The 27107-nt window shown below is 40.5% G+C and overlaps 1 protein-coding gene and 1 long non-coding RNA gene across 2 annotated transcripts in view; one reads left to right on the top strand and one right to left on the bottom strand.

Moving 5' to 3' along the window:
• Positions 1-16747, bottom strand: part of PRKACB (protein kinase cAMP-activated catalytic subunit beta) — a 74327-nt gene extending 57580 nt beyond the window's left edge. The window contains exon 1 of the mRNA XM_068406005.1: positions 16423-16747. Coding sequence (XP_068262106.1) covers positions 16423-16468 — 46 coding nt within the window. The 5' untranslated portion in view covers positions 16469-16747. The remainder of the gene's footprint in view (positions 1-16422) is intronic.
• Positions 16748-17118: 371 nt separating this feature from the next.
• LOC137666469 (uncharacterized) lies at positions 17119-22142 on the top strand. Its single transcript, XR_011048653.1, has 2 exons — positions 17119-17304; positions 20262-22142. It is a non-coding gene; the product is annotated as an uncharacterized lncRNA (long non-coding RNA).
• Positions 22143-27107: the final 4965 nt, after the last annotated feature.

The following is a 27107-nucleotide window of genomic DNA, read 5'->3' on the forward strand; positions in this document are numbered from 1 at the left end:
TGTAATTAAAATCAATTAATGGAAAGAACTTAACAGAAAATACTCTTCAATAAAGAAGATACTCACATTTTTGATGTTGCTACATATACTAAAATAGAAACACGGAGCTAAGACAAACTCTCTCGATACTCACAAAATAATTTGTTCCTAAGCTAGACTCTCTTTGTTAATAAATTGCCGAGTAATATTGCATCATGCAACCTGAATTAATGAAAATGTTGTACTTATAGACACAGAACACCAGAATGTCTGATTTCATTGCAAAAAGCTTTTCAGTTTCTTAAAGTGAAAATGACTTCTTAAAAATGTTTTTGTTAAGAGGCTAAAAAAATTCATTGAGGTAAGAAAAAAAATTAATTGTACCATACTAGTATGACCAAGTGCCAACAGCAGAAAGGCAGATCCCTTACCCATTAATGAAATAATTTTTAAAATTCAACTTTGAGCATTTATGTCCAATTTTTTCTACGATTAACCAGACACCCAACTTACAAAATATGACTACCTCACCACCACCACTAGACTAACAATTATTTATGGCCTATTTACAGGGAGGTTACATATACACCATTATCTTCTGATCAAAATCACTACTGTTTGGAATAGCTGTATCATCCATACATTTTGAGATTCAAAAGAAAAAATAAAAAATTTCTATAAGAGTACAAATATTTCAAATACACTTTATTTCCTTTTATATAAATGAATAAAATAAATATACCTGATCAAAAAACCCCACAACATATTAAAAAACCTTTCCTTGAAACAGGCTTCGGCAAAAACGATGACTAAGGTGTGAATGGAACAGTAAGTGGCCATCATCTCCACTCTTGTGCATTTACTTGAAAAAAGGTAAACTGATCTCTGATTTCCTCAGAGCTCACATAACTCTACAGAATATTAATGTGTATTACAGAATTTTAAATTACTAATACATGAATGCTTCAAGCTGTAATGTTGATATATTAACTACCATTTCTTCCCATTCTTCTAACTTCAACTCAAACATATCACTCACCAACAGCGTATTTGTCAAAATACAATAAAATGTTTACAAACAATGATCTTACCTAGAGCATAATTATATTTGTTGTAATAAGACTGTTATCCTTCTCCTCACTTTCTCTAACCTGAAAAATCGGGGGGGGGGGGGGCAGAAATTTCCTCTTTCCCTTGTTCAGAGATTTTCCTTCAGTTATTAAGCAAATTCCATCTATATATACAGTACATGCATACTGTAGTATAAAGAAGCTATAAATATTAGGCTAGTGTTATGACTACATTTTTGCCTTCTTAAATTGTAACAACTTGAAGGACCAGATTTATATCTGCTTGTAGGTATCTTTCAAAAACGGTTCTAATTTTGCTGTCCCTTCTTAAATACTATCACCACTAAAGAAGTACTTGAGAAACAATTATCTGGAAGTCCCTTTTTAAACAGCCACAATGTCTAATTCTAAGCACAGTATTTTAGTACTTCACATAGCTAGCAGTCCTCTAAGTTCAGTTCTAAATTATCCAATGCTGTGACAATTAAGCTGTATTTAGACCACAAAACCACACCAGTAAGAAGAGACATCTATAAAAATGAAGTATTGCTTTTGTTTGTGGGTCCAGATTGTGTCCTATCAAAGGATACTGCAAAGTTGCTGCTGCTGCAGCAGACAAGTAATTGTGATTCGGATAACCTTCCTCTAAATACTCAAAGAAACAAGAACCTCCCAAACAGTAACTGATGTCAGCAGCATCTGCAACATAATCTATCATGACAGAATATGCTCTGCCATATGATGAAACACCAGAAAAAATTTAATGCTACCTTTTATTCAATAGTTCTTGAGGCAACCACATATAGGGAGATTTACTGTTTCATCATATTCTTTCATTAAAAGATTTGTCTAACAGAGGATGATCAGACCTTTTTTCCCACCACATGAAGAAGTTAATGCTCCTTATTACCAATAAAGAAAAATTGGGCTTTTATGTGTGCCAACAGTTTTATATTTTTTTACACGTAATTCTGGTGTACTTCTGTATTTTGGAGGAGGAAAAATATTCCTTATGCTACAATGCTATCGCTACTATCTATATCATTAGTAAACACTTAATAGGGACTAATAATACTATTTCGTTATTCTCTTGCGTCTTACTCCTTCAGTATTTACTACTACGACTCTCAGAAAACTGCCAATACTGTGTCTTACACCCATAATACTGAATATATTCCGTTTTTTGCAACTGCAGCATACATTTTCCCCAAACTCACTAAACGTCTCTTTTTTTTCCATGATTAAATGTACATTCAACGAGAAATCAAGACTGCTTTTCATATAACTCTTGTCCTCTTCAGGCTACGCAACCACCACTATGCCATCTGAGAGAAATCTAAACTCTCACCACTACTCTATTTCTCACAAACGTACCTGATCTCTGTTCTCTCCTCACCAACTTGCAGTCACTTTCTACAAACCCCTCTGAAGTGCTGCACAAGTAAAACAATCTCAAGCTCAACAGACTTGCTTTGCTACTCAGCTTCTCCGTAACACGTCATCGAATACCAGGCTGGAATGGACCTCAAGGATCATCTGCTCCAGCCTTTCTTGGCAAAAGCATGATCTACGTGAGACAGCCCAGCACCCTGCCCAGCCAAACCTTAAAAGTGTCCACTGTTGGGGAATCCACCACTTCCCTGGGGGATTACTCCAACGGCCGATTGTTCTCATCGTGAAAAGTTTTCCTCTTGTGACCAAGTCGGAAGGGACTGCGTGTGAAAGGCTTGCATTTACATGCTTTCCATACTGAACATCTACTACTCTGTTTTCCCAGACACTGCATTTTGGGCTAGTCTTCTTAACAAGACTGGCAGCAGAACAAGTAAGTTTGTATGTATTAGTGGAAATGAATGAGTCAATTCCGTTGGTGGAGAAAATTACAATGTTCTGAATAGAACTGTGGAGAACCAGCCAACTACTATTTTCTGTTTGAGATTATTTTCACGCAAAGAAAGGCAGAACTACTACAAGTTACCTTTTGAAAGAAAGGGCAGTAAGACTACAAGCTTTATTTTCACTTTAAATGAAAAATACAACCTGCAGAAAAACAGTATCTTCACCATTAAGTGAAAAGTTCAGTTCAACTGCAGAAAAGGTAAATGCAAGAGATGCCTTCATTTTTCTTGTTGAGGATCATACTAAATTTTCAGTGCTTATACCGCTATCCTTGCTGTATCACTTTGGCTAGCTTCGCTATCTGGTTCTTACACATCTCTCATTGTGCTGCTGCACAGATCTGCATGTCTCTCTTCTTCCTCCTGTTGCTCCCTACTCACATGCTGGATATCTAAAATGAGTGTGTATGTATTAGTCATCTTCCAGTTTTATTTGTCCTAACAGAGTACATTCTGGAGTAATTAAATACATGAAGAGGAAGGCTAGTGATCCTTTCAATAACTTCGTCAAAATAAATTTTGCTCTGATGACCATGAGGGCAATCACATTGAACAGAACTAAAACGTTATAAATACTATTTTCGTCTCAGTAGTAAGCAAAAATGGGACAACTTTTGCTGATACTATTTGAGAACGGCATGGTGATGCATATCATTACAAAAGTCAGTGAGCAGCACCTCTGGTTGAAGGGAAGGCTCCAAAGAGTCTCTCAAACTAAAAACCATCTCAGGTTAACATACCTAAAAGCTGAGATCAACACTGTGTGATGCTAGCATTTTCTCCTTCCCTTCAGTGAAATGCTTAGTAAATTTTCTTCAGTTGCAAAATCCACTTACAACAATGTTTCACCCTTTCTTTCACGACCTTCCTTTGTATTAGTCCAACACAAGGTGGGGACACATTTTAAGAGAGGTCCATGAAATTAATGGGTTAAAATAGCAAAACAAAAGACAACCAAACTTTAGAGGAATCTCCCTGAGGCACTTAAATTCAATTTCAGAGCACCCTACTTTTCTAAGTATATGCTAGATAAAAAGGCTGCATATAAAAACCTTCTTTACCTCTGTGACCGTTTATCAAGAAAGACTACAAGCAGATGGAGACAGGAGGCTAAAATAAACATGCCTAAGACAACATGAATTAGAAAAGTCACAATTAGAGGTCCTTCATGCCATGAAGGGTATTAACCATTTCAGTGACACTTCAGACCAGTCCTCAAACAGCTGTATCGGCACAGGAGGAACAGGAAATTGTAGCTGTAATCAGAGCAGCAGGGGTGATCAGGGAAGGAATTTTTCAAGTCAGCTTTACTGCCAAAGAAAATTGGTCGTGTAACTACTCTGTAAGCAGCAAGCTGAAGGAAGTTTCATAATTATAGCCTCAAACCTCAAGCTAGAGACAATACAAACAAGTTTTGGGTTTTTTTCAAAAAACATCACACCAGCAAAAACCAAGTTCTACTCTGAAAACACAGCTCTGGCCCAGCAGAAACTATAAAATCACTTCTAAAAGAGGTCTTGAAAAACCATTCTAAGTAATACCAACAAGTAATTGTGGTTATAACTGACTTGGAAATTCAACCAAATCATCATACAACACTGTCCTATGGCTGAAAAGCACAACAGTTATTTGGCCAAATTATGTTCTATATTCCTGCTGTTAATTACTCAGCAAATGCTTTTCTTTAATAAATGGCATAGTTTCAAGTACCTGCTTAAAAAAAACCCAAACCAAACAAAAACCAAAACCCACCACCACCAAAAAAACCCCAACTATTCTGAAGGGAACAACTTCATAATATCAGTTTAGCTCCTGAAAATAGCAAGCTTCTAAAGAAACACCACCCACTAAAAAAAAAAAAAAAGTCCTGTTTGAAGGTATACATGTAGCACCTACAATTATCATGATAAAAAGATCAGACAAAAAGTACCGCTTTGGTACAGAAAACAATGGACTTCTTCAGTGCAACGTAAAACTGTCTTATGTCAAACTACAGGAAAACATAGGCGAGGACTGCTAGGAATACAGTTAAGTGAACAAAGATTAGGACTGTAGGTAAATAAGGGACTCACCGTAACAGGTATCAAAGGAAAATGCTAAAGATGGCTGTAACTATACAACACACCAAGTACACTTGGCACCTATGGCAGAACCAAAATACAGAATGTGGCTTTTGATATCTGGCATGAAGCTAGTCACCGGTGCCCTGACCTGCAATGCCACCTCTACAGCAACAGTGTAACTCCTGGCTACAAGACTGAGGGAACTGTAACACCAGCAGAAGATTGTCCCCCGTGTGATATACACATGCTTCGTCACTCAGTATTTCAGTAGGCTTCACGACATCCAGTTCATCTTCACACCTTGTCTTGGAAAATTCCACTATGCCCTCGTACTTCACTCTCACCTTTTGCCTGCCCAGACAGCAGGAGACAGGATCTCCTACCATCAGAAGAGGCAAGATGCCAGGTGGACCAGCTTGTACTCTGGGCTAAATCCGGAGCTCAGCTAGGAAGAATATCTTAAAGAGATGGGCACATCCATACTGCTGGCCATGGGGTCCTGAGAGTTTAGCTCCCACTGGGATAAAGTGGAACACACACACACATGCCATGGCCTGAGTGGGACAAGCGGCAAGCCCTCCTCCAGCTTCTACAAAACCTCTTACTAAGATGTTCTTCGCTCAGCTTTATACACTTCCCCTCTAAGACTACATGATGCAGGATCTCTTCATCAACTCCGCTGGCTCTGACCAAGCTGCAACCAGGAGGAAGAAGCTTCACAGGATGATTCTGACACCCCTGGCATTTACTTCCACCTCCTCAGGCAGAGTATCTCTGGCCAGCGTTCATCAGCTCTCTCTTCCAGGACAGAATGTGGACAAGACCCAGACCATACTCTGCTTTAGTGCTCCCTATTTTTACATTTCTTGACCCACACCCCTCCCTCTTTTACCAACTGTTGCCTGGTTTCTCTCCATTCTCTTTTTCTACAGTTCCTCATTCTCAAGGAGGGCTCTAATGTTTTATTAGGAATAAATCCATATCTGTCCTTAAAGAAAAAGCCAATAGAAACAGTGACTCGAAGTGGCTGCTTAACAAAAGCAAGAATGGGGCAAGCATAGGACACTTGTCACTTCCCATGCCACATACAATTTTACAGACCATATCCTGTACCTATTCTAGATAGAAGAGATGTCACATAGTAATTCTTCATATGGAAATCATTCTGTACCTTTTGCCATCCTTATCAAACTTTTCCTGAGTGTTCACCTTAGATGCAACAGGTTTGTTACGTTTGTTACAAATGGTAACAAATGTTACTCAGCAATGAAAACATAAGTAAGGAAAAAAAAAACCAGTGAAACCATTCATTTAAAGTTCAAGAATGTTCTACCTTGGAGTTAAACATGAAAAAACTAAGTTAACATGAAAATGAAATAAATTCTGCATTTGAATACTAAATGAACAGTTGGATAATGATGTAGGTAGAATTGAAAGAGCAATCTTTTGGCAGAAAGCATGTCATAACAACAGACAAACTTTAGATAGAAATTGAACTGTTCTTAGGTGTTAGAGCGATCTGTTTTCATGTCAGTTTTGTATCTGATCATTAGTCCCTGAGATATTCAAAGAGGAAAAAAAAAAATCTGCTAATTTGCCAAAGAACCAGCAGACACCATAAGAACCGTTACAAAGCACTACACACCCTGAACCCCCCCAGGCGATTCCACATCCCCTGAAGCTGCTGTAAACTTAAACTAATTGCAAAAACTTATTTGTTTTGCTATTTGATATTCATATAGGCCATTAAATTAAGCAAAATGATCTACCTCCTTATTTCTCTCTGAAGTTCAGCTCACATAAACAAGTACCCCTAAAATGTTGATTTTTAAGCCAAAGGAGAGAAACCAGCTTGACCATGGGATGCACTGTTGTAGTCAACTACTTCAGGATGTTTAACGCATAATTCCCGTACTGCTGGGATCTGCAGTGCATGCACAGTCCTGGATTTCAATGAGACCCCTCCCCTTCATTGCACAAGTTCTCACAAGGACCAAATATATGACTGAAGCACTGAATTTTTAAAAACTGCCTGACATAAAATAGTCCTCAACAAGTCAATGAAAATGTATCTCCTTTCATCATAATGACACCTGTTAAAAGAAAACATCATGATCTTTCAAATTGGTTAGGCATGATTTTAGCTACGTAATGCTTTTTTTTTTTTCCCTCTGTCTCTCTCACCACCTACCCTATTTTTCAATGAGAAACCCTGATTAAAACCTCCAGGCTCCACATTAATCTACGGATCATTTAATAAAATGCTTGAATACAGGTAATTTGCATTAAAAACTTCATCTTAATGATAGACTTTGGTGCAGTTAAGTCACATTTTCCCCCTGTGCAAAGTAAGGCTAGATTATCATATGCTTAACAATTAGAATTTAAATATACAATAAACCTATTACTGTTACGTGCTACAAGACAAAGAATTTCAAACTGCCTAATATCACAGTAATCAAAACTAACCTTAATTATTATTACAATACACCTGCTGATGTATCTGAGTACATACACCCTTAATTATGTCATGTCATGCAAGGGAAGAGCAAATGGATTCGGGGCACAGGCAAAATAACAATCTTTTCTATCTTTAAAGTTTCCATCTTCGTGCCAGAAATGCAGTTTCCTTTGTTTTAATTTCTTGAACCACACTGCAGCTGTGGAAGTCTGTGGGTTTACAGATGAGTGCTAACAGCAAGTGCAGTAGGTTAACAAGTACATACTTGCTGGAAGCAGCTTAACTTGAATGAAATAAAATAAAGAGTTCCTGATGTTCTCTGTTTAAACATTACAGTATTTTAACAAAAGGATAAGAGAGGCAGAGGGATAACAAAACTAATGCTTACCTTTACAAATCACTCAGCAGATTAGATATTCATTCATCTAACAATGTGTTGAAGAAGGGTTTTCTATGTCTCGTTTTAACATCACAGGTAAGATATCATACTATTTCAGTGTTAGTCTATGACACAGATACCACATCTCTCAGAAGAAACAGTCAGTGCAAAGTAGAAGAGTAATTCTATGCCCTTCTGTCCTTTTTTCCTGGGGATAAAATTTATAGAATCAAGTTTCTGTTAGATTTTGTTTCAGTTTGTGGCCAACCAGCAGTTAAATCCAGGGCAACTGACCCAGGCTGGCCCAAAGGTGTATTCTATATCATTAACATCAAGTTCACTATAAAAGGGAAGGCTTGCTGGGGGGTTCTTTTTGCTCCCGTCTCTTCTCCCCTCCATCTTTGGCATTCTTGATGATTGCTATTTGTGGACCAACTTGCCAGCACTCTGTAGCTAAGTATAATTTTGTGTGTTTTGTATTATCATTGATATTGGTTTCCTTAATTTACTAAATCTGTTTAACTTTAACCCACGAGTCTCCCTCCTTTTCCCAATTCCCTTCCTCAGTCGGGGAAGGGACACTGGGTGAGAGAGCAACTGTTATTGTTTAGCCCCGGGTGCAGGCTAAACAAAGACACCTTCCTAAGGAGAGAACTTGGCTCAAAATGCTCATCAGGCTTTCTCTGGTAGAAAACACCTATGTCATGGAAAGATTTTTGCTTTCTCAGAGTCTGGAGGCCCATTTATCTCTAACATGCAGAGTGTATTTATATACCTCTCTGATTTTCTGAAAGATTTTCTAAACTCCTCAAAACTATGGCTCAAAACTACAGATAGATCATACCCCAATGTAAAGAAACACCAAAACCAAACCGGTTGTTTAGTCTTAAGTCATAAAAATCACAGCTTTCTTAAAAAACAAAACAAAAAACAACAACAACAACCACCAAAACCAAAACAAACAAACAAAAAAACCACCAAAACAAAAAGGTGTTTCCACACCTTTACTACAGAGTAAAATGTTAAGCAATCCACACAGCCCAACCCTTACTACATGTATATCTAGGAATATATACCAGAACTCATTGTATCACAAGCTAGCAAGCCCTCTATGATTATAGATGAACCCCTCTGGGCAGGGAAAAGCAGAAAATAGTTTAATGAATGAGAAAATGAACAACGAAACTAAAACTTTGTTACATTTCTTAGTTTCAATATCAAATGGGCAAAAAGAGAACTGAAACTAAATAAATGAAAAAATTAAACTAAAAACTCTTCTAAAATATTATTGTCTTAAAAGATCCATATTATAAGTGCAGAGATGGAAAGAAGCAATGTTTTGCTATATTTTTCTCTATCTTCATATGAGTCTAAAAGCTTGAAAAATTAAAGTCCAACTGCTAGGTGCTAACATCTCTCACTGAAAACTTCAAGCCTTGAAGTAATTCATTAGATGAACAAAGGCAGATGGGAAAGGGTTAGTTCTGAGTACTCATTTTTCCAAGAAGTTAGCAGGGTGAGGTCTTAGGAAACTGTTGAGTTAATCTACGAGCCCAATGCTAAGAGACGAGACTCCGCTTTCTTGCCACCTCACCATTTCATTGCCAACAGTGCTTTCAGCGCTTCCTTTTAATCTGTCTCTTGCCATCTGACACCTCAGTGAATTGATCTGGCACGCAAAATAATTATAGATAACCCAAAGAGATAAAAACCACATAGTTTTCTACCTATGTAAAACAGATTATCAATGGATCAGAAAAACACCAGAACTGTGACCCATGAAGGGTCTCGGAATAAAAACTGATTTTGAAACAGTACAAGCCAACAGATGTGCTCAGCTGTTTTGTGAAACCTTACTCTTAGTGGATGTTACTGTGCTGTGACACTGAAGAAACAGCACGCAGGATGCCAAAGAGACAGGCTCAACCAAGCACTGAAGAGACTCTCATTTACTGGTGCTGATCCCGAACACCACAGGCAGGGCTACCCCAGTATCTTCCTTTTAGCTCCCTGCGTAGCAACGTCTACAAACATATCCTCAATTGCTTTATCCTGATTCTTCTGCTACACAGACTAACAGTCTCACTTTCATCTTGTATTTCTCATCTATCTGTATTCACCTTATTACCCAAAACAGAATATGTGGATTTCAGAGAATAAATTGTCTCTCTTGTGTTTGCACAAACAAAATGGGGTCCTGATTCATGACTAGCCCTCCTGAACACTAAGATAACACAAATAAATAAAATGACACAGAGGAATGTGTGTAATCCTTTCCCAACCATGCTGAGGATGGGGCGGGGGGGGGGAGGGAGGGCAGGGAGGAAAGAAAGGAAGGTGATTTTAACTTTTAGATTTGTAACTCCTAAGACAACACATTTCTCACTTCACTTACCTCCTCATAGCTCCACTGCTACTTTGTCCTCTCTCCCATTCCCCAGGAAGCATTTCTACCTCACAGTGTAGAAACTGTGTATGGTAGGAAAAGACTTGCAGTACAGCCTGAAACCACAGCACCACTGCTCTGCTTTTGGCAACAGCAGTAGGTCAGGCAGCCCCTATTTTGTGCCTGCTATCCAGCCCCACCTCTGGGCCATATCCCACCTGCACTGGTACAACAGTTCGTGTAGCTGCAGTGAACTGGATCAGGAAGCCGATACAGGTTAACTAAAGTCCCTTCTGCTTTCCCTTTTCTGCAGGGTTATTTTTAACCTAGATCAATCTCAAATTCAGTCCACCTTGTTGTCTCATAAATAGTTGCTCCAGCACACTTGAGCGCACAGAGGCAGGAAAAAAGTGGCAGAGGACAGTAAAGCAGAACAACACCTGAAAGAAATGCTTATGAAATAACACCTTACACCTGTAACAAAGACAAAGCTTGAGAGCAGCACTGCAGGGCAGACTCTTTGCCAAGTTCTAGCCCCAAGTTTCACAAGTTTATACGAAAAATCCCCACCAACTCAAGGTTCCTAACACTGAAAACTCTGCAAGCTTAAATGACCAGAAGCAGTGATTAAAAAAATACACTCTACTTCAATCTGACCTGGAACCCACCTGCTATGTAGCAGAGACAATATCCTTTATTAGACTAACTGCTGTAGTTTTAACAAAAAAAGCTTTTGGGCAAACAAGCCCTTCATGATGTCTATAGTAAGGATGCAGGTAAAACACACAAAATCTGACAGTCATCCAAAAGCCTTTCCACAGCTCTGTCCAAAGGAGAGATGTGTCAGTTACGGAAGAACTTAACTAACTGGAGAAGACTCCCTGACAGCCTGACACGCAGCATGGAGCACAGCGCTCCGCTCGGGCAGGGCAGCCCTGACACCGTAACTTGCAGCGTTGAGGCCTTACAGTTTTTCCACTTACTCCTCTGTCCCCATTCTGCTCCCTGTACCAATGAGACGGTTAATTTTTGCAGCACAGACATAGCTTTAATTACACTAAGGAACAATGTGACTGTTGCCAAAAATATGACAAATCTGAGTATTTTTCAAGACACTACTTTTGATTGTGTCATTTCCACGAATGTGTATATAAGGGTAAATGAATAACACTAAAGAAACCCAGCAACAAGGGAAGGTCAAGTAATTTAAAATATTCTGTCTTTAAAGCAATCTGAGCCTGTAATAAAGGCCTAACTACAACAGCTAAATACACAAACTAATTTATCACTTGGAGGTCCTTCTGACCTTTTGTTATGCTACCATGTGACTATCATTTACTGAGTGATAGCCTCTCTCTCCGCTAGCCCAAGCTGTGAATAAGCATTTTGTTTTTAATTAAAGCAGAGTTTTCAGATGGTGTATCTTTTCAGATGGTGCATATTGGTAGTCTTACATTAGTTACTAGAGCAAAGGAATTTTTAGATATTTCTTCAGCAAGTAATTATAACTACTTCTGATTTTCAGATGGTGGAGTTCCTTATTGCTGAAACCTAATTGATCAGTAGTGACACAACACAAGCCCAAAAGCATAAGGAAAGATGCTTGAAATACATTGTTTAGAGATATTATCCACACAGTCCATTCCAGCATCACTGGAAAATATATTGTTAATTACTCTTTATACAACACATACAATAGCTGGTGTTCTAAAATGTGTAAGCAAGGCTCCAAAAGTGATCCATTTCAAAATCAGAGGCATAAACACAATAAGCAAAAGAAAAAAGACAACAGCTGTTGAACAAAACTACACTCAGATCAAAAACACCGAAACAAGGGTCTCTGGAAAAGTGACAGGGAATCAGCAAGCTTGTAATAGTAATGGACATGGAGCTTTTCACCTCTACTTCACCAATTTTAATCTAATCAAGGTCAGCAGTGGCAAAGCTTTGCTTCATCCAGTCTTTCCAAGAAACAAACTTGTGGTCTCTTTTGGTCCTCAATGAGTAAATACAACAGAATGACCCAGCACTGAACGCGCATGAAAAATAAGAAAAAAAAAATTTCAGTTCTAAGAAACGTCCCCTGATGAGGTTAAAATCTACTGGCAAAGGCAAATGAAGAAGGCTGCATCTTCCTGTCGAGCACATTTCAAAGGAGTACTACTTACAGAATAATAACAAGAGTTAAAAAGGGAAGAAATTACTATAATAGGAACTCTGTCATACTGAAGATACTGTAGTGGGAACACTTTGAGGAGGATGAGTGAATGAACATAAAACTCACATGCAGAATATGCATCACACACACCGTACTTGGCTATTTAAAGCCCACAGAAGTCGAAGTTAGTAAAGTCATGTTAGACTAATTAATTCTTCATGCACCAGAAGCTGGAGATCTGGCTACCAGGTAAGAAGATAAGTGTACAGAATTACATTTTGAAAATAATGTATAGTTTAATTTTAAGCATACATTTTAAAAGCAATTTACTACCACATATTGCCACAGAAAAAGAAGCAAGGACCACTTAAATCCTGGCTAACACAACTTGGAAGCCAAGACTGTGTGGTTTCAATATCTATCGGAAGCAGAGAAAGTATACAATCTTCCAGTCACCAAAGAGTGTATTCTCATCACCTGGTCTCTAATCCAGTTTGGTGACAAAAAGAAAGAAACAGAAAATACTACAGCTAAGTATTCTTGAATCTAGGGAAAAAAAACCAAACTAACACCAGGTGAGATTACTATTAATTTCTAACCAAACTGCTTGCTGTCATGTAGGACATTACCTTGCATATCTAAATGTGCAAATAATTCAGAGCCATACATAGTGATTACTTCAAAAATCTGTATTATTGAGTTATCTGAAGAAAAAAAAATAACCCAAAACTTTCTACTAACTTTACAATTTGCAGGGCTGACATTCATCCCAGTTTAGAAAATAGTTCTAGTAAAGTTAAAACATTCCTACTTCATATAAAGTCAATGATGAACCTGAAAGTAACAGATTCGCTTACTGGATTGAAAAAATAGTATGCGACCTTTTTTAAACTCAGAGGTGTGTTGTAGTTATGTTTCTTTTATGTTGTGCGCTACTTTAACAAATGATTCCAAGATAATGAATATTAAAGCTAACATTTTCCTACATTAATTGCAACAAGTTAAGCTAGACTCCCTGTGGCCTTTTTTTTTTTTTTAAATGTAATTTACCACATGTTGACATTTTTAACTCACAGGTTGGAAAAGCAGTCTTCTCAACTACTGTAAATTGAGCAGCTGAAAAAAAACCCTAGACAATGAAGTGAATAATTAAATGAATATTAGGATGAGGGATCAAACTTAGAGAAACTTTTAAGACAACTGACAATTGTGTCTCTTTAGACTTCAAATGAAAAATACTTATTCTCCTAAAAGACCCTCAGAATTTGTAGGGTGCTGTGTCCTGTGGAAAACCATGAACCCATTTAAAACATGTTCGGAATTTAAAATGGGTACAGAACACTTAAGCTTCTCTTTAGTAAAGAATCACTTTTAATCTTCGTCCTCCAAATCAAAACCCACTGCATATTAGGAGAACCTGGAAGAGAAGCGCATAGAAAGAAAACCCTAACAGACTACACTGAAGCTTTTCATCTTCTGTATATACACACATGTATCTTGCCCTCCCTGCTATGCAAGCCCAATTCACTTTTTTGGTGCCTAAGCTTAGGAAACTTAACCAGATTTCAATCACTTGCAACTTCTGGCTAGAAATACTCTGAAACATTTGCTCCATTCTACTACTGGTGTTCATACAACTGGTTTTATCCCTCTTCATAGCCTGAGTGAAGTAACAAGTACTGAAGATATTTCAATATAGATGGAAAGCTAAAATAAACAAGAAGAATATAAGGGCCACGGTTAGGTGAACAGCATTTACTGTGCTGACCACAGACAGTGAAAGAGGTCTCAAATTACACGTCATGAACTAGTAAGTACAGTTATCAGTGGAAGCTGCGTTACCCTTCATTGTTCTTTTAGGGACCTTCGCGTGTCCTTGATCCACAGAATACCATATGCTCCATGCGTGGATCAAGGGCATAACATCACCTTTATGAGTCAAACATGGGTATTTTTCTGTTACCTCTTCCAACAACCTCATTTTCAGTATCCTGAAGTTTGGAATGTGTCCTACTAAGGACACATAACACACAAAACAGGAAAACTGGCTCAAAAATGCAAATATGTATCAGAAATATTAAAGCTCCACCGCATTTTATTTTTCTTTAGTTTTTAGTTGCTGTGTATCGTATGAATAGATTACACACCAACTTTCACTGCCTGTAGACCAAATATTACTTCTAATAATTTATTATGTGTATAATATTCATATACTGTTGATCCTCCATAGTAAGTGAATCCTGGTCTTTCCCAGCAGTATGTCAATGATGATCAATTTCTTCTCCTAGTTACAGAAGTTGTATCATTACAGAGCTTTTTGCTGTTAAATATACTGAGTAACTGAACATCTGAGCTTGATGTCTGTAGCAGCGTTTCATTTTTAAACTCTAACAAAGGGAGAGAGAGAGTTCTGAAGCAAACTCCTTCTGCAACTTAAAAATCACTGTATTGTGTAATATGAGAAAAGAATTAATTAAAATGGAAGTAAACACTGTGTGGTGTAGTGTTATTTAACTGCACAGACTAATAGCAATACAATTACTGTGAAGTACAAAATGCAGTGTTTTGTCACCTGAGGGACTTGAAACAATCTACCCTCTCTCTCTCTTCACACATCTTTATAGGCAGGCTAAAATGCTGCCTATCAAAAATTAATGCACTCAGCTAAATAAATAATAAATAAAACCACTAAACAATACCGGTCAAATACTCATAAAACATTTGGATTGTGAAATCTGTAACAATAACAAGATAAGACACAAGAACTGAAAGGCAAAACCACACAGCAGAACCAGGTAGGTCAAGCAAAGCCCCCAGTCCCACAGCTGGAGACAACCCATGCAGATCCCTGGGAAGCCAGAGGAATGCTGTGTGGGCAGGCACCGGCCTATGCAAACACGGTGACCCGATTCTACCCCAGACCTCAGTAGTAAACACACAAAAAGTAAACAAACTGGAAAAAAAAAGAGTGACTTCGACGTTTAAACTTTTTTCCATTTTAATAACGCCCATGCAATTTCCAGTAACAAAGCGTATTGTGGTAGCCACGCTGAGCTTCCACAACTGGCTGCTCTCTGCATCTTGGCTTTTCTCTTACCCATCACAAACATATCCAAAGTTTTCCACTAGAAGCAAAGTAAGGAAGTTAACTGACTAAAAATAGTCCGAGACTTTTTCCCCAACAATTGAATCGGCTTTATATTATTTAACGATTATGCTAAAATACTTAGGAAAAAAAAAAAAAACCCACCAGCAAAAAGCACCCTGCGATGGCAAGCTCAGATCAATGCTTTTGTCTTCCATTTTACCCGGGGCCCAGGAGAGCAGCGTTTGCGCCGAGCACTCGCCCCGCGCGCTCCCGAACGATGTAAACACGCCGCGGGGCTGGGGCTGTGCCGCGGGGAGCGGGCAGGACCGGCGGGGTCACCGGGGCCGCACGATCCGGGCAGGCTTACGAGGTTCTGACCTACATTCGCCGCAGCGGGATGAAAACCCTCCCGCCGCAGACGGAGCGCGGCGCGGCGGGCAGCCTTCCCCGCCGGCAAGGGTGTGTTCAGGGGTGGGGAAAGCGAGCTGGCCGGGGTGAGGATGGAGGCTGGCGGAGGCGCTGACACCTGCCCGCCGCCACCCCGGCCCCGCCAGCAGCTCCTCCTGCGCCGGGGACGGACACCTGCTGCGGGACAGCCGGACGCGCGGCCCGGCGGCGGCCTCGGCCCGGCGGCCGCAGGCGGATTTATCCCGCTTATTTCCTGAGACGCTAAACCCCGAGGCGGGCGGGAGGGCGGCTCGGCGGTGGGCTGGGGGCCGGGGCGGGCTCCCCGCGGCGACGAGCAGGCCGCGCCAAGCCGGGGGCCGGCGGGCGCGGGCGGCCGGGCCTGCGCGGGGCGGGGGGCTCGGCGCCTCAGCCGCTAGGCCGCGGGGCCTGCGGCGGCGGCGCCGGGCGGGCGCGCCGGGCCCGGCCCGCCGGCCCCTCCTCAGGGAGCGGAGCCAGGCGCCGGGCGGAGGCGGCGGATCCCCCACTCACTCACCGCTCTCGATCTCGTTGCCCTTCTTGGCGGTGGCTGCGTTCCCCATGGCCGGGCCGGGAAGGATGCCGGGCGGCTGCGGCGGGCGGGGGCAGGGCTGGGCTGGGCTGGCGGGGCGGCGCGGCCCGGGGGCGGCGGTTGGCTCCCCTCGCCCCGCGCTAGGTCTCTGTGTCTCCGGCCGCCGCGGAGGAGGAGGCGAGCGCTCTGCCCCCTCCCCCACCTCGACACACGGCGGAAATGACGGCCGGGGCGGTGCCTCCTCCCCGCTACACCGCCCGCCGGGGGCGCGTGGGGCGCGGGACGCTGCCGTCCACGGCCCCGGCCGCTGCCGCCGGAGGCGGGGGGCGCCGCCCCGGCCGCCCGGCCTGAGGGAGGGGGCTGCGGGAGCCCGGGGCGGCGCCCGGCCTTACCGACAGCGGCTCACAGAGGGCAGGGGCGGGCTGCCCTCGGCCTCCGCGCCTGCCGCTGTGGACGGGGCGCGGCCGCCTCCGCGTATCCCCGCTCAGCGCCCGGCCTGACAGGGCGGCGGCGTGGGAGCGCCCCCGCTCCCGTGCCCGCTGTCCGGGAGGCCGGCCCACCCGCGGAGCACGGACGCTGAGGCGGGGGCTCGGCGCGCCCTGCCCAAGGTGACCCCGGGAGGCCGAGCGCGCCGCGGCCCTGCGGCTGCGCCCTCCCGGCGCCGGGGGCTCGGCCACCTCCTCCGGCGCATCCCTGCCGGCCCGGGACACGCACCCCGCGGAGCCGCCACCGCGGGGCCCGTGGCCGCTGTCCGGGCCGTACCGCCCGGGCCTGCACCCCGGCAGCGTACACGAGGAAACTCGCGCTTGCCGCCTGTTCGCAAACTGTATTTACATGGCTCAGCAGACTATAGAAAAAATATAGAAAGTAAGTGAGCTGCCAGGAAGGATTTTTTTTTCCTCCCCCCTTTGCTGCCACTCATGTCATAAATAGCTACAGCTACGCGTTTTCAAACGGTATCGTGACTTTCAAGTTGATGATAGCTCTCTTTAAATATATATATTTACATTGTGAAGTGTTTTAGCTGTGGAAGGAAATGCTTATCAAAAGGAAGGCTCTATTTTATGTGCGTTAAAGTGGGGAGAGTGGAGAGCAGAAGTGCTAATCTTACGTATCACAAACCGTATATATTGTGCCAGCACAATTTATGTGATACCCAGTCTCTTCTGGCAGCATTCTTTCCCCAAGGCTGCAGGCTGCATGAACTGTTCTGGCGGCAGCCGTCCCGGCTACCATCTTTCACAGGGGCTATCAAAATCCTCTCCTGACACCCTGGGCTGCCTGCTGGTGCAGCGCATGCTGTCATGGCCTCATACTGAATTACCTTACTCTCTGTAAGACAGGATTTTATACGCATCCACTAATGTGCACTAAAGCAGATACCTCTGGGAAATCTCCAGTCTCCTGAGACTGTGGAGTACATTGCACGTGCACACTGGGCAGACCTAGCCAGCGTGAGGCTCTACCATGACAGTGGTAACAAGCTGCCTGGATTGTCCAGTTGCAAAATTTTGGGAACACTTACCTGAATTATCTTGATGTTTTGTAGGTTGAAGTTCTATCAATGAACACTTCAGTTAAGGGACTTTCTCTTAATTTTTACCTTTTCACTGGCATTATCCTGATCTGTGTGATACTGCTTGCTTTGGAGGAGTACCTGTGTTTTTACGATTAAAGAAGCAGTCTCTGGGGAAGCCAGGTCTTTATTGCTTTGAAGATCAGAAACAAGCCTTAAACATAGTGAGGAAATAACCTGCAAACCATTGGGGGTGGTGAAGCTGCTACTATTGAAGAGAGCTGTCTCATTTTGCCAAAGCTGGAGTCTCTGCCTTCTTTATGCACTTACCTAGCGGTTCAGCGAGTTACCGGTAATTCACTCTGCCAGGGAAGGGCGTGTAGATTGCAATGGCCAGATCTGCACCAGGAGGAGAAGTTAAGCTTAGGAAGAGAAAAGGGTTCTTTTGCCATCGACCATCTTGATCTTTCAGACAATGACAAAAAATAGAAACCTGAGGCACTGTAGTATTTAAATAAATGTCTGACGATATGGTCACAGATAGGTAAAGATGTTACCCCAGTTTTAAACATTTTCCCCGCTCCAACTATCATCATTTTCATTTTGGCCAGATTGAATCTGAGTCAGCTGGTTTTCAGCCAGGTGCTGACAGTCATTTTGATATCCTTGAGAAGGCAGCAGCACTAACAAATGTGATACGCTGCAGCATCTTATAGCACATTTTTGGCATTACAGCTCATCCCTTCACTAGCAAATTATGCTGCATAAGCTCCATATGTGAGGATCCACCAAGGTCCAATAGCCGTTACTGCCCTTTGGGATTTGCTGGACAAGGATTGACTGGTCGTTGCATGTATTCCAGCAAAATCCTATATATACATGCAGAGCACTGCGTATACATGTGCAGCAACGCATGACACTACTTCTCAAATAAGCACATGCTCTGAATACACATGCAGCACTGATGCATTTCCATAAATGCTTATACACTCTTACAATCAAAAACAACAAATATAAGTCAACAGTGCTGTGAAACATTAAATGAACCATTTCCATGGTCCTAGTATTACATGTCTAACTGAAGATAACAGAAACGAGGACTTAGGGCTGGACACTTGCATTCTCATTCACACCACTTACACAAGTTATGCTATATTAACAAGTTAATATTCATTAATCAATTGCAGAACATACCAATGTAATATAGATTATATATGCTATGTATATATATTTATTCAGCATACAGTGCATCAACTCTTATTCTAGCCCTGTCCTCAGCCTGCCTTATCTTTCTTATATAAAATCCTTTGGTGCTGAAATGCTTGGTATCACTGCTCATACAAAAGTAGTTTGTCTCTTTCTTTCAACACAATTGGTTAAAAAATCAAATCATGGAAATATGAAAATTGTTCTGTTTGGATATGTTAGAATATTTCAGTAATGGTGCAATCTAAAAAATTCAAATTTCATTTGTTTTGTGATCTGTACAAGATTTAAAAAATAGCTATACTCTAAGAAAGTCAGCTCAGCAGTTTTAGAACTATACATGTTTAATGATGTAGTTTCAGTGACTCACAGTGGGTTTTACTCCATTTTTCTACATATTTGTTGGGAAGTATCGATTAGGAATATCCTAGCAAGACCAATCTTTTTCTCTCATAAAGCCTAAGGCTTGTAGCAGATGTGTAGTTCCCTGATGAAACTTGCACATTCCACTCTACATAGAGTCAGAACTAAAAATGTGAAGGTCATTTCAGGACAGAAAAGATAAATTTCTGTTAGATCGAAGGCTCTCACGTGCTTTTAATGGAAATCATTTTTTATACGGTAATTACTTCTGGAGCCACATATCATTTCACTCCATAATCACTCCAATTTCTAGATGAGATAGCGTCATTTCTGTAGCAACTACAGCAGTTGTTTTCAATACACATCTGAAACAAGTCACTAAATTTAAATCATTAGGCATCTTAATTTTCTTCCCTTGCATTTAAGGTGTGCCTGCATGGCAAGGGATTGGCAGATACAGATGGATGGTTTTGCCCATCCATATTGATAATTCTCACCCTGAGGACGTAGGCTCTGCTCAGGTTATGAATATGTACCTGCCTTAGTTGTAATTCTCTTTATATGGCCAGCCTGCCTTACTGTTGCAGCAGAGCCTGTCAATTGCAGGGTTTGAATACCAGATTTGACTGCTGTTCCCCAAATCCCACATTTCTGCATATCTGAATACCCCTGTCAGCCTCCTTCTCTACTCCTAAACAGACTGATATATTTGGCATTTAACTCTTTGTTTTCCTTTCAGGTTGTTCGAGACTACTGGCACATTTCCTGCTCGCAGCTAACCCCTTCTCTGCCAGCGTGGGATGTTTTTCTAGCAGGTTGCTAATGTGCCAAGAAGCATATGTATCTCTTGGTGAATATGGAAGTTATTTTCCAAATTTTACAGCTTCTGACCCAGAAACAGGAATATTCATCACTGCAGCATAATTTCAGACCTGCCAAGAATATACCAGTTATGTCATGTGGCTGTGCTAAGGGAAAGGATGAAAGCTGGAGTACAGCAATTCCCCCTGCTCCCTGCACTAGCTATACAGAGAGCGATGAAGTACATCCTGGTGCAGGTAAGACTAAATCCACTGATGCCCAGTTCATTCCTGTTGAGGACTCATCCTCACCGAGAGGAGTGAAAGGTCTTACATCATGTTTCCACAATAACTGAGATTGCCAGCCCCTGAATCCACAATGAAACTGGAGCAACTTGGCCAACAATTTGCTCTGCCAGATCTCCTGAAAAATGTTCTTTGATGTCCTCCAACTGTGAATCCAGAAGGAATCTGGAGCCTCAGTAAAGTGTTCTGCACACTGCAACTGTTACAACAATTTTGGGCGACATTTTGGTTCAAAGGAGGGATTCTTAATTAAGGGTAACTTGGGCTTCCTTCAGTGTGACTAAGTACACTTAAAGCAAGAAGCTCCAAAGGAAACAGCCAACACTTCACCACTGTCACCATTCCCTTCTTGGCATTAGATATTTCCCAAGATAGCCACTGGCCAAAAAACCCCATGTAAACATAGAACCAGAGGGTCTATGTATTCCCTTATTGATTTTTAACTACGCTTATTTCACCACAAACGTCTCAAGAGCCATAAAGTTGCAAGGCGTTTTTTTTTCTGATGTTTTAAACATAATTTAAAGAAACAAGTACATTTGGGATATGCTTTTGCTGTCAGTGCTGCCCCTTGGCAAGATAGCGTTTGTCAAATTTTCTGTGGATAGTGGCTATATATATTCATTCATAGGAGGTGGCAGGTATGTCTTATGATCAATGTCCTGCTCAGCAGACATGTTTTTTTGCAGAGATAAACTACAGACTTCCTTAATGGCCAAGTCCAGATGCTCAGTTCTTGGCCTTTATCTCCTATGATCGTTTGGGAGAGGGGGTGTAGTCTCTTGCTATCAGCCAAGCAGCACTTTTTTCAGTTGCTTGTAATTGTTCTGCAGATTATTGCATATTTGTAGAAGATACTGCCTGCAAATTTGTGATTCAGAAGAAATTGCTAATTACTGTTAAGGAAAATTCTTACTGACCTGCCTCTGTAATGGACTTTGTGATCCTTTTGTGGGTATCTGGCTACCGTCAGGCTAATTTTAATAGTTTCCTTATCCACATCAAGAGAATTCCTTTGCATTTCTACATAGGTGTTCCAAATTTTTTGAATCCATGATAGCTTGCTCAGCCTAAGGAAAGCAAGATATTTTATATTATGTTGATTTGCTGCACTTCTGAATAGTTGTGTAAAAAAATTGAGTAGAGAAAAAAAACCAAAAAAAAATGCACTTTTTTCTTGCATTTTTAGTAGTTCAACAACATATTTGGATTGCTGCACATGAACTATAGAAGGAATGAAACATATCAAAATTGATGGTATAGTTGTCTGACGTTAGATTCTAGTCTACTCACAGATTTGAATAGAAATACTATTTGTGTAGTCAAAGTTATTCAAATGCATAGCTGTTTAAAAAACTATATAGTAAAGCACTTTCAGAGTAGGTGACTTCATTATCTGCATGCTTACCATAATTGAGAGGTGATCAATATTATACTGATGTTTGTTTGTTCTTACTTTATATTGAGACTCTGAATCACTTAACCTTTTAAAGACTAAAGATTAAAATCAAAAATAGTGGTGTTTTTTAATTTCTCTTTTTAGGTCTTTTCTACAGAGATCTCCAAGGTAATTACAGCTGTTAATTTAAAGTAGACTAAGCTATATTAAATGCCTCAGTATGTATTTTTCTTCAGCATTAAAAATGACCTTAATTCAATTTAGCCTAACTCACTTTGGAAGTGAAATAGGCTATGTTAAATGATGGTCACTTTAATTCTAACTAGGAGAGTTCACTCAAAGAGTTCACTAGGCTTTTGTACATACTCTGCACCCAATAAATTAGGAATGATGAGGACACAATCAACTATTGTTGAAAACTAGAAATCAGATAGTGTACAAAAAACAAGTAGATAAAAAAAAATTGCACTTTTTCTTCTTGTATTTTTAGTAGTCCAACAACATATCTAAATTTAAGCTTCACTGTATTCTGCTCAAATGCATGTCCTGTAAATTGTGTCCCACTGTCACATATCACTGTATTGCGTAAAGCAGTCTAGCTAAAAAGCTTTTTAATGCATAATCAGCTCTTGAGCTGTAATATCTTTAGTAGTGCCATCTAAAAATAGAAAAACAGTCTAAGATGTTTTTCCTGGTTTATTATTTATATTTAGAAGCATATTTTTTAAACAGAAACAAAATCACTTCCCTAAACCTGGAATTTTACCCATTTATCTTTCTACAACCTGTTGATTTTCTCTTAAGAGTCACAGCAAAGCTCCTAGAAATAATAGAAGCTGTGCACATATGACTAATTGAAGGTAATACATGACCCCTTTGCTCCCATGGTTATTATTTCTTCTGCACACACCATCTTTTTCTGCAAGTATCCTTTGTTCTTAAGAAAACAGTCATCCAAGGCAGAGGTGTCAGCAACATGCAGTTTGTTCATGGTTCAGACCCCCAGCGCTTGCAGTCAAATTAATACAAGCTTTTGCTTAACATTCAGCTTCTCCCATCTGCTTTATTTGTGTTATTCCTTGCTTATGATTTCAAGCTCTACATGCTTTTCTGCCTCTAATATCTTTGCCTTATGCTATTTTGAGCTCTTGGTCATATCTAAGGTGTCACAGCACTGTCCAGTCCAACACTTACTCAAGTACCAGTTTCTTGGCAGATTCTGAATTGCCTCATCTGGAGTCTGCTTCTCCCAGGAGACTATTGCTGTATTATTTGCTCCCTTTTCTGTTGAAAACCAGTGGCTTTCTGAAACTGGAAGTTTGGGTTTTTTTAATCTACAAATCTTCATTAGATCTTAGCCTAGGGCAGGCTAATTCCATCCTTTATCATAACACCTGTAACAGACAAAATTGTCTCCCCAATCTTATAAACTAGAAAATTCTTTCGAACCTTCAGGTTCAAAACATATAACTTTCATATGCTTCATTTTTATTTATAATGCAATACTCCTCTTTTTTTTGTAACAACAGCTTCATTAGTATCCTCCTTTGCTTGGATTGCTGAAAACTCTTAAATACGCCAAATGCATCAGCACTTGCTATTTTCAGAAGGAAAGCCTCCTTCTGGTTGACTTGCTTTTAAATAACACTTACTGCTTCCAGATGTACATTGAAGTGTTCTTGCCTTCTTTTACGGTAGTTTCTGATATTTCCAGAGTTTGAGCCTTTAAATGCTCCAATTTCTTCTCAGTGTCTTTCTTTGATCATGTGGGTCTGCAGTGCCTTTTCCTCACACTTACAAACCAGAAAGGTAAACCTCTAAAGGAACATTTAGACCAGTAACCTTTCATTATGAGAAATAATAAGCAAAGAAAATTATAGTATCATATTCATAGATGTGAATCTATTGGAAAAAAAAATCTGTGCAACAAACAAACAGTAAAAGCCACTTTGCATCCGAAAAAAAGCAGCCAAGAAACCAACTTAGAAAATTTACTTAATATTTGTAGATCTATTTTCGGTTTGTGTTTGACTGACAAAGCTAGGAGAAATATCTATGGTGCTAGCCAAGAAGAACATATTAATCCTCAGCAACACAAAGAAGAAGTGGTTATTTCAAGTGGTTGTAATGCAAATGTCAACATAAAAGCTTTTTCCTCTCAACTCCAGAATCTGAGAAGCCATTGGCAGAATGTGCTTTGATATTAGTAGATGTTCTGTATATTTGATAGATGCGTGGCTCATCCACCATCAGAGAGAAATGGAATGTTTTCAAGAATTTTTCATCTCCTGAAACAGAGACCTTTGACTTCTACTTGCATTTAGTCCAAGCCGGATTTTCTTTAAACTCAGTTTCACATCTGAAATGTTGAGCTCATTTTCTAATAACAGTTGAAATAAATATAGTGCTTTCAATGAAACTTTTTTTTTTAAAAAATCCTTGTTAAAAGATGGTAACCATGTGAAATACAGTTTTTTCACAGGAATGTGAAAGACAGGGCTTTTTAATTGGTATTAGGTGTTACCATTTTAATAATCACATTTACATGAAAGAACTCCATTCATTCAATTTTGTGCAAAGGGCAGATCCATTCCCAAGTAATATATTAACCAATAAATGTCTACATATAAAAATTTCACTCAAGCATTTATTCTTTCCAATGCTGTAATTCCTTTCAAATAGTTTCTGGTAAAGACAATCAATCAAGGTCTCTAATAGAGGATGTACAGAAGTCTGACCATGTTAGGGATAATGTCTGCACTTATTTATGTTATGTCCAGGTGCAACATTTTAACTCAGAGGTGATGGGATTTTATGTGTCGATCGCTTCAGACAGCAGCTTTTTTGTCCTTTGATATCTCTCTTCAGTATTATTCCCTTCTGTCTACTTTATCACAATAAAAATTATCCTCTGATTTAAACACAATTTTCTTTTGTTCCCCTGTGGGGTTTCTACGAGACAATGGTCACGTACTGAACGAGCCATGTCCAAGGGGGTGGTAGTAGGTGGTGATGAACTGACCAATCATAACCACGAGCAAGGACCTTGGCTACTGAGACAAGCGAGATATGTAGAAGTCGAAACAAGACTGATACAAGAAGAATGTTATGACAGCATAGTATGGCCTGTTAGCATAAACCAATCAGAACTAATATAGAGGCGTGTGGACAAAGCATGCTCACCAATCATATTAGTACATGTAAGGTATGTTAACCAATTAGGATTAAGACGACACGCACACGGAGCGTGCACGGTAGTAAAATAGTATAAATGTACCCTCAGATACGCGAATAAAGGAGATTTGCTTAACGACCATATTGGTCTGCGTGCATTTACTCCGTGCCCTCTCGTGGACTGCGTCATGGGACTCTGCTACGACATTTCCCCTACTTCTTTATATTGCTAAAATTAAGAAGAAGAGTTCACAAAGCTAATGAAATTCAGCAGCACACTTTGGTGATGTTTAGCTTCCCTTGCTTCACACAAATAATTGGGACATTAGGTCTTATATTCATCAATAGGGTTGAACATAAAGTCACAGGCATGTCTAAATCAGCTGGGGCCCTACCTGGTCGTTACTGAAAAGACAAACCACAGCTGAGATTTCTAATCCCCTGAGCACACACGCAGAGGCAAAGGCCATAAAAGTCACTGCTGAGGAGAAAAGCATTTTTGTGAAGTTTTGAATGAAATCCAGCTTTCTTCATACTCAATTGTTTGCCATCAATGGCATCAGGATGTTAGCTGCAACACTGGGCCTGGGTTGGTTTTCTATTTTTGCAGCTGTTACTTCTCATAAACTATCTGAAAGAAACTCTTTTATTTCTGCCATAACATTCCATCAATTTATTGCAGAGACGAGTATAATTAGCCATATCCAGTCCCTCAAGGTTAGCATAGGATGGTATATTGAATAAGCACAAAAGACATGTTAGAAATCATTCTCCTGGGTAAATAATTTATTCCTATAATGTCTTAGGAATGATAAATGCAGGTTACATTGTTCTCCTTCAGTTAAAAGAGATTTCCCTATGGAGGACGGGAAGGGATATTTCCTTTCTATTCACTACCTGTTTGAAGGGGCAGCTAAGTGTTTTGTATAATGATCCTTTAACATGCAAATATTAATAATACAGTCACTGCCAATACTTATCATTTATGCAGTGCTTTTTCATCTGTATGTCTCAGGGTGAGGCAGACAGATGAAGTCAGAGGCTTCTGAAGGTTTCAGTGGTGGTGGAGAGCAGCAGTCCCATGGCAGCTGGGACTTCAAGGGACGAGAGAGGAGAAAGGCTGGAGGAGGTACGGGGTGAGCAGCAGAACCCCTTGGGGAGGGCAGCTTCACCCTGCCACGGAGAGGAGAGCGTGGTAACTGGTAAAGAAATGAAATAGTGCCGGACAGAAGAGAAGAGGGTTTGAAAATGGGAAAGGGAGAGGATAACAAAGACAGAAGAATGGGAGCACATACATGTGCAGAGAAAGGAAAACGGATGAAGTCATTATGGAAGAGAACTTGTAGAACTTGCCTCATTCAACAGGAGAATAGGCAATATGGTCTTTTAAGACAGAAAATAGTAGGGGAGGGGACCTGTTTAATTTGGAGAGGAAAAAGTGCTGCTTATGACTAGGAGAACCCGTGATTTTGTTACAATCTCTGCAATGCACACGCGGTCCATATTCATCCCTGCCTATGTGTCTGCTCTATGTGTGGAGCTCTCTGCTCACTCCCTGATGGCGCTGAGTCGAATAATTTGCAGACCTCTGGTCTGGACACAGTCTTTTAATATATGTTTGGACACCTGCATCACAACAGGGTCCTAATTTTGCATGGGGTCTCTGTTTTCTACCATAATTGAAATAATAAATCATAATCACTCAATAACGTTGTCACTATTGCTTCTTGGACATAAAAATCCCACGAGATCATAAGGAAATGTAAATTATGTTAATATTATCTATAATAGTGACAAAAATTACAATCCATAGTCTGAACCAAAACCAAAAATCATCATGTCTGTGTAAAGTATAATTGTAGCAGTCTTTTGTTTCTTTGCTACAACAAGTAGTTGTGAAGAATTT

This window comes from Nyctibius grandis, chromosome 8 (assembly GCF_013368605.1).
Source record: "Nyctibius grandis isolate bNycGra1 chromosome 8, bNycGra1.pri, whole genome shotgun sequence".
NCBI classification, from domain to species: domain Eukaryota; kingdom Metazoa; phylum Chordata; class Aves; order Nyctibiiformes; family Nyctibiidae; genus Nyctibius; species Nyctibius grandis.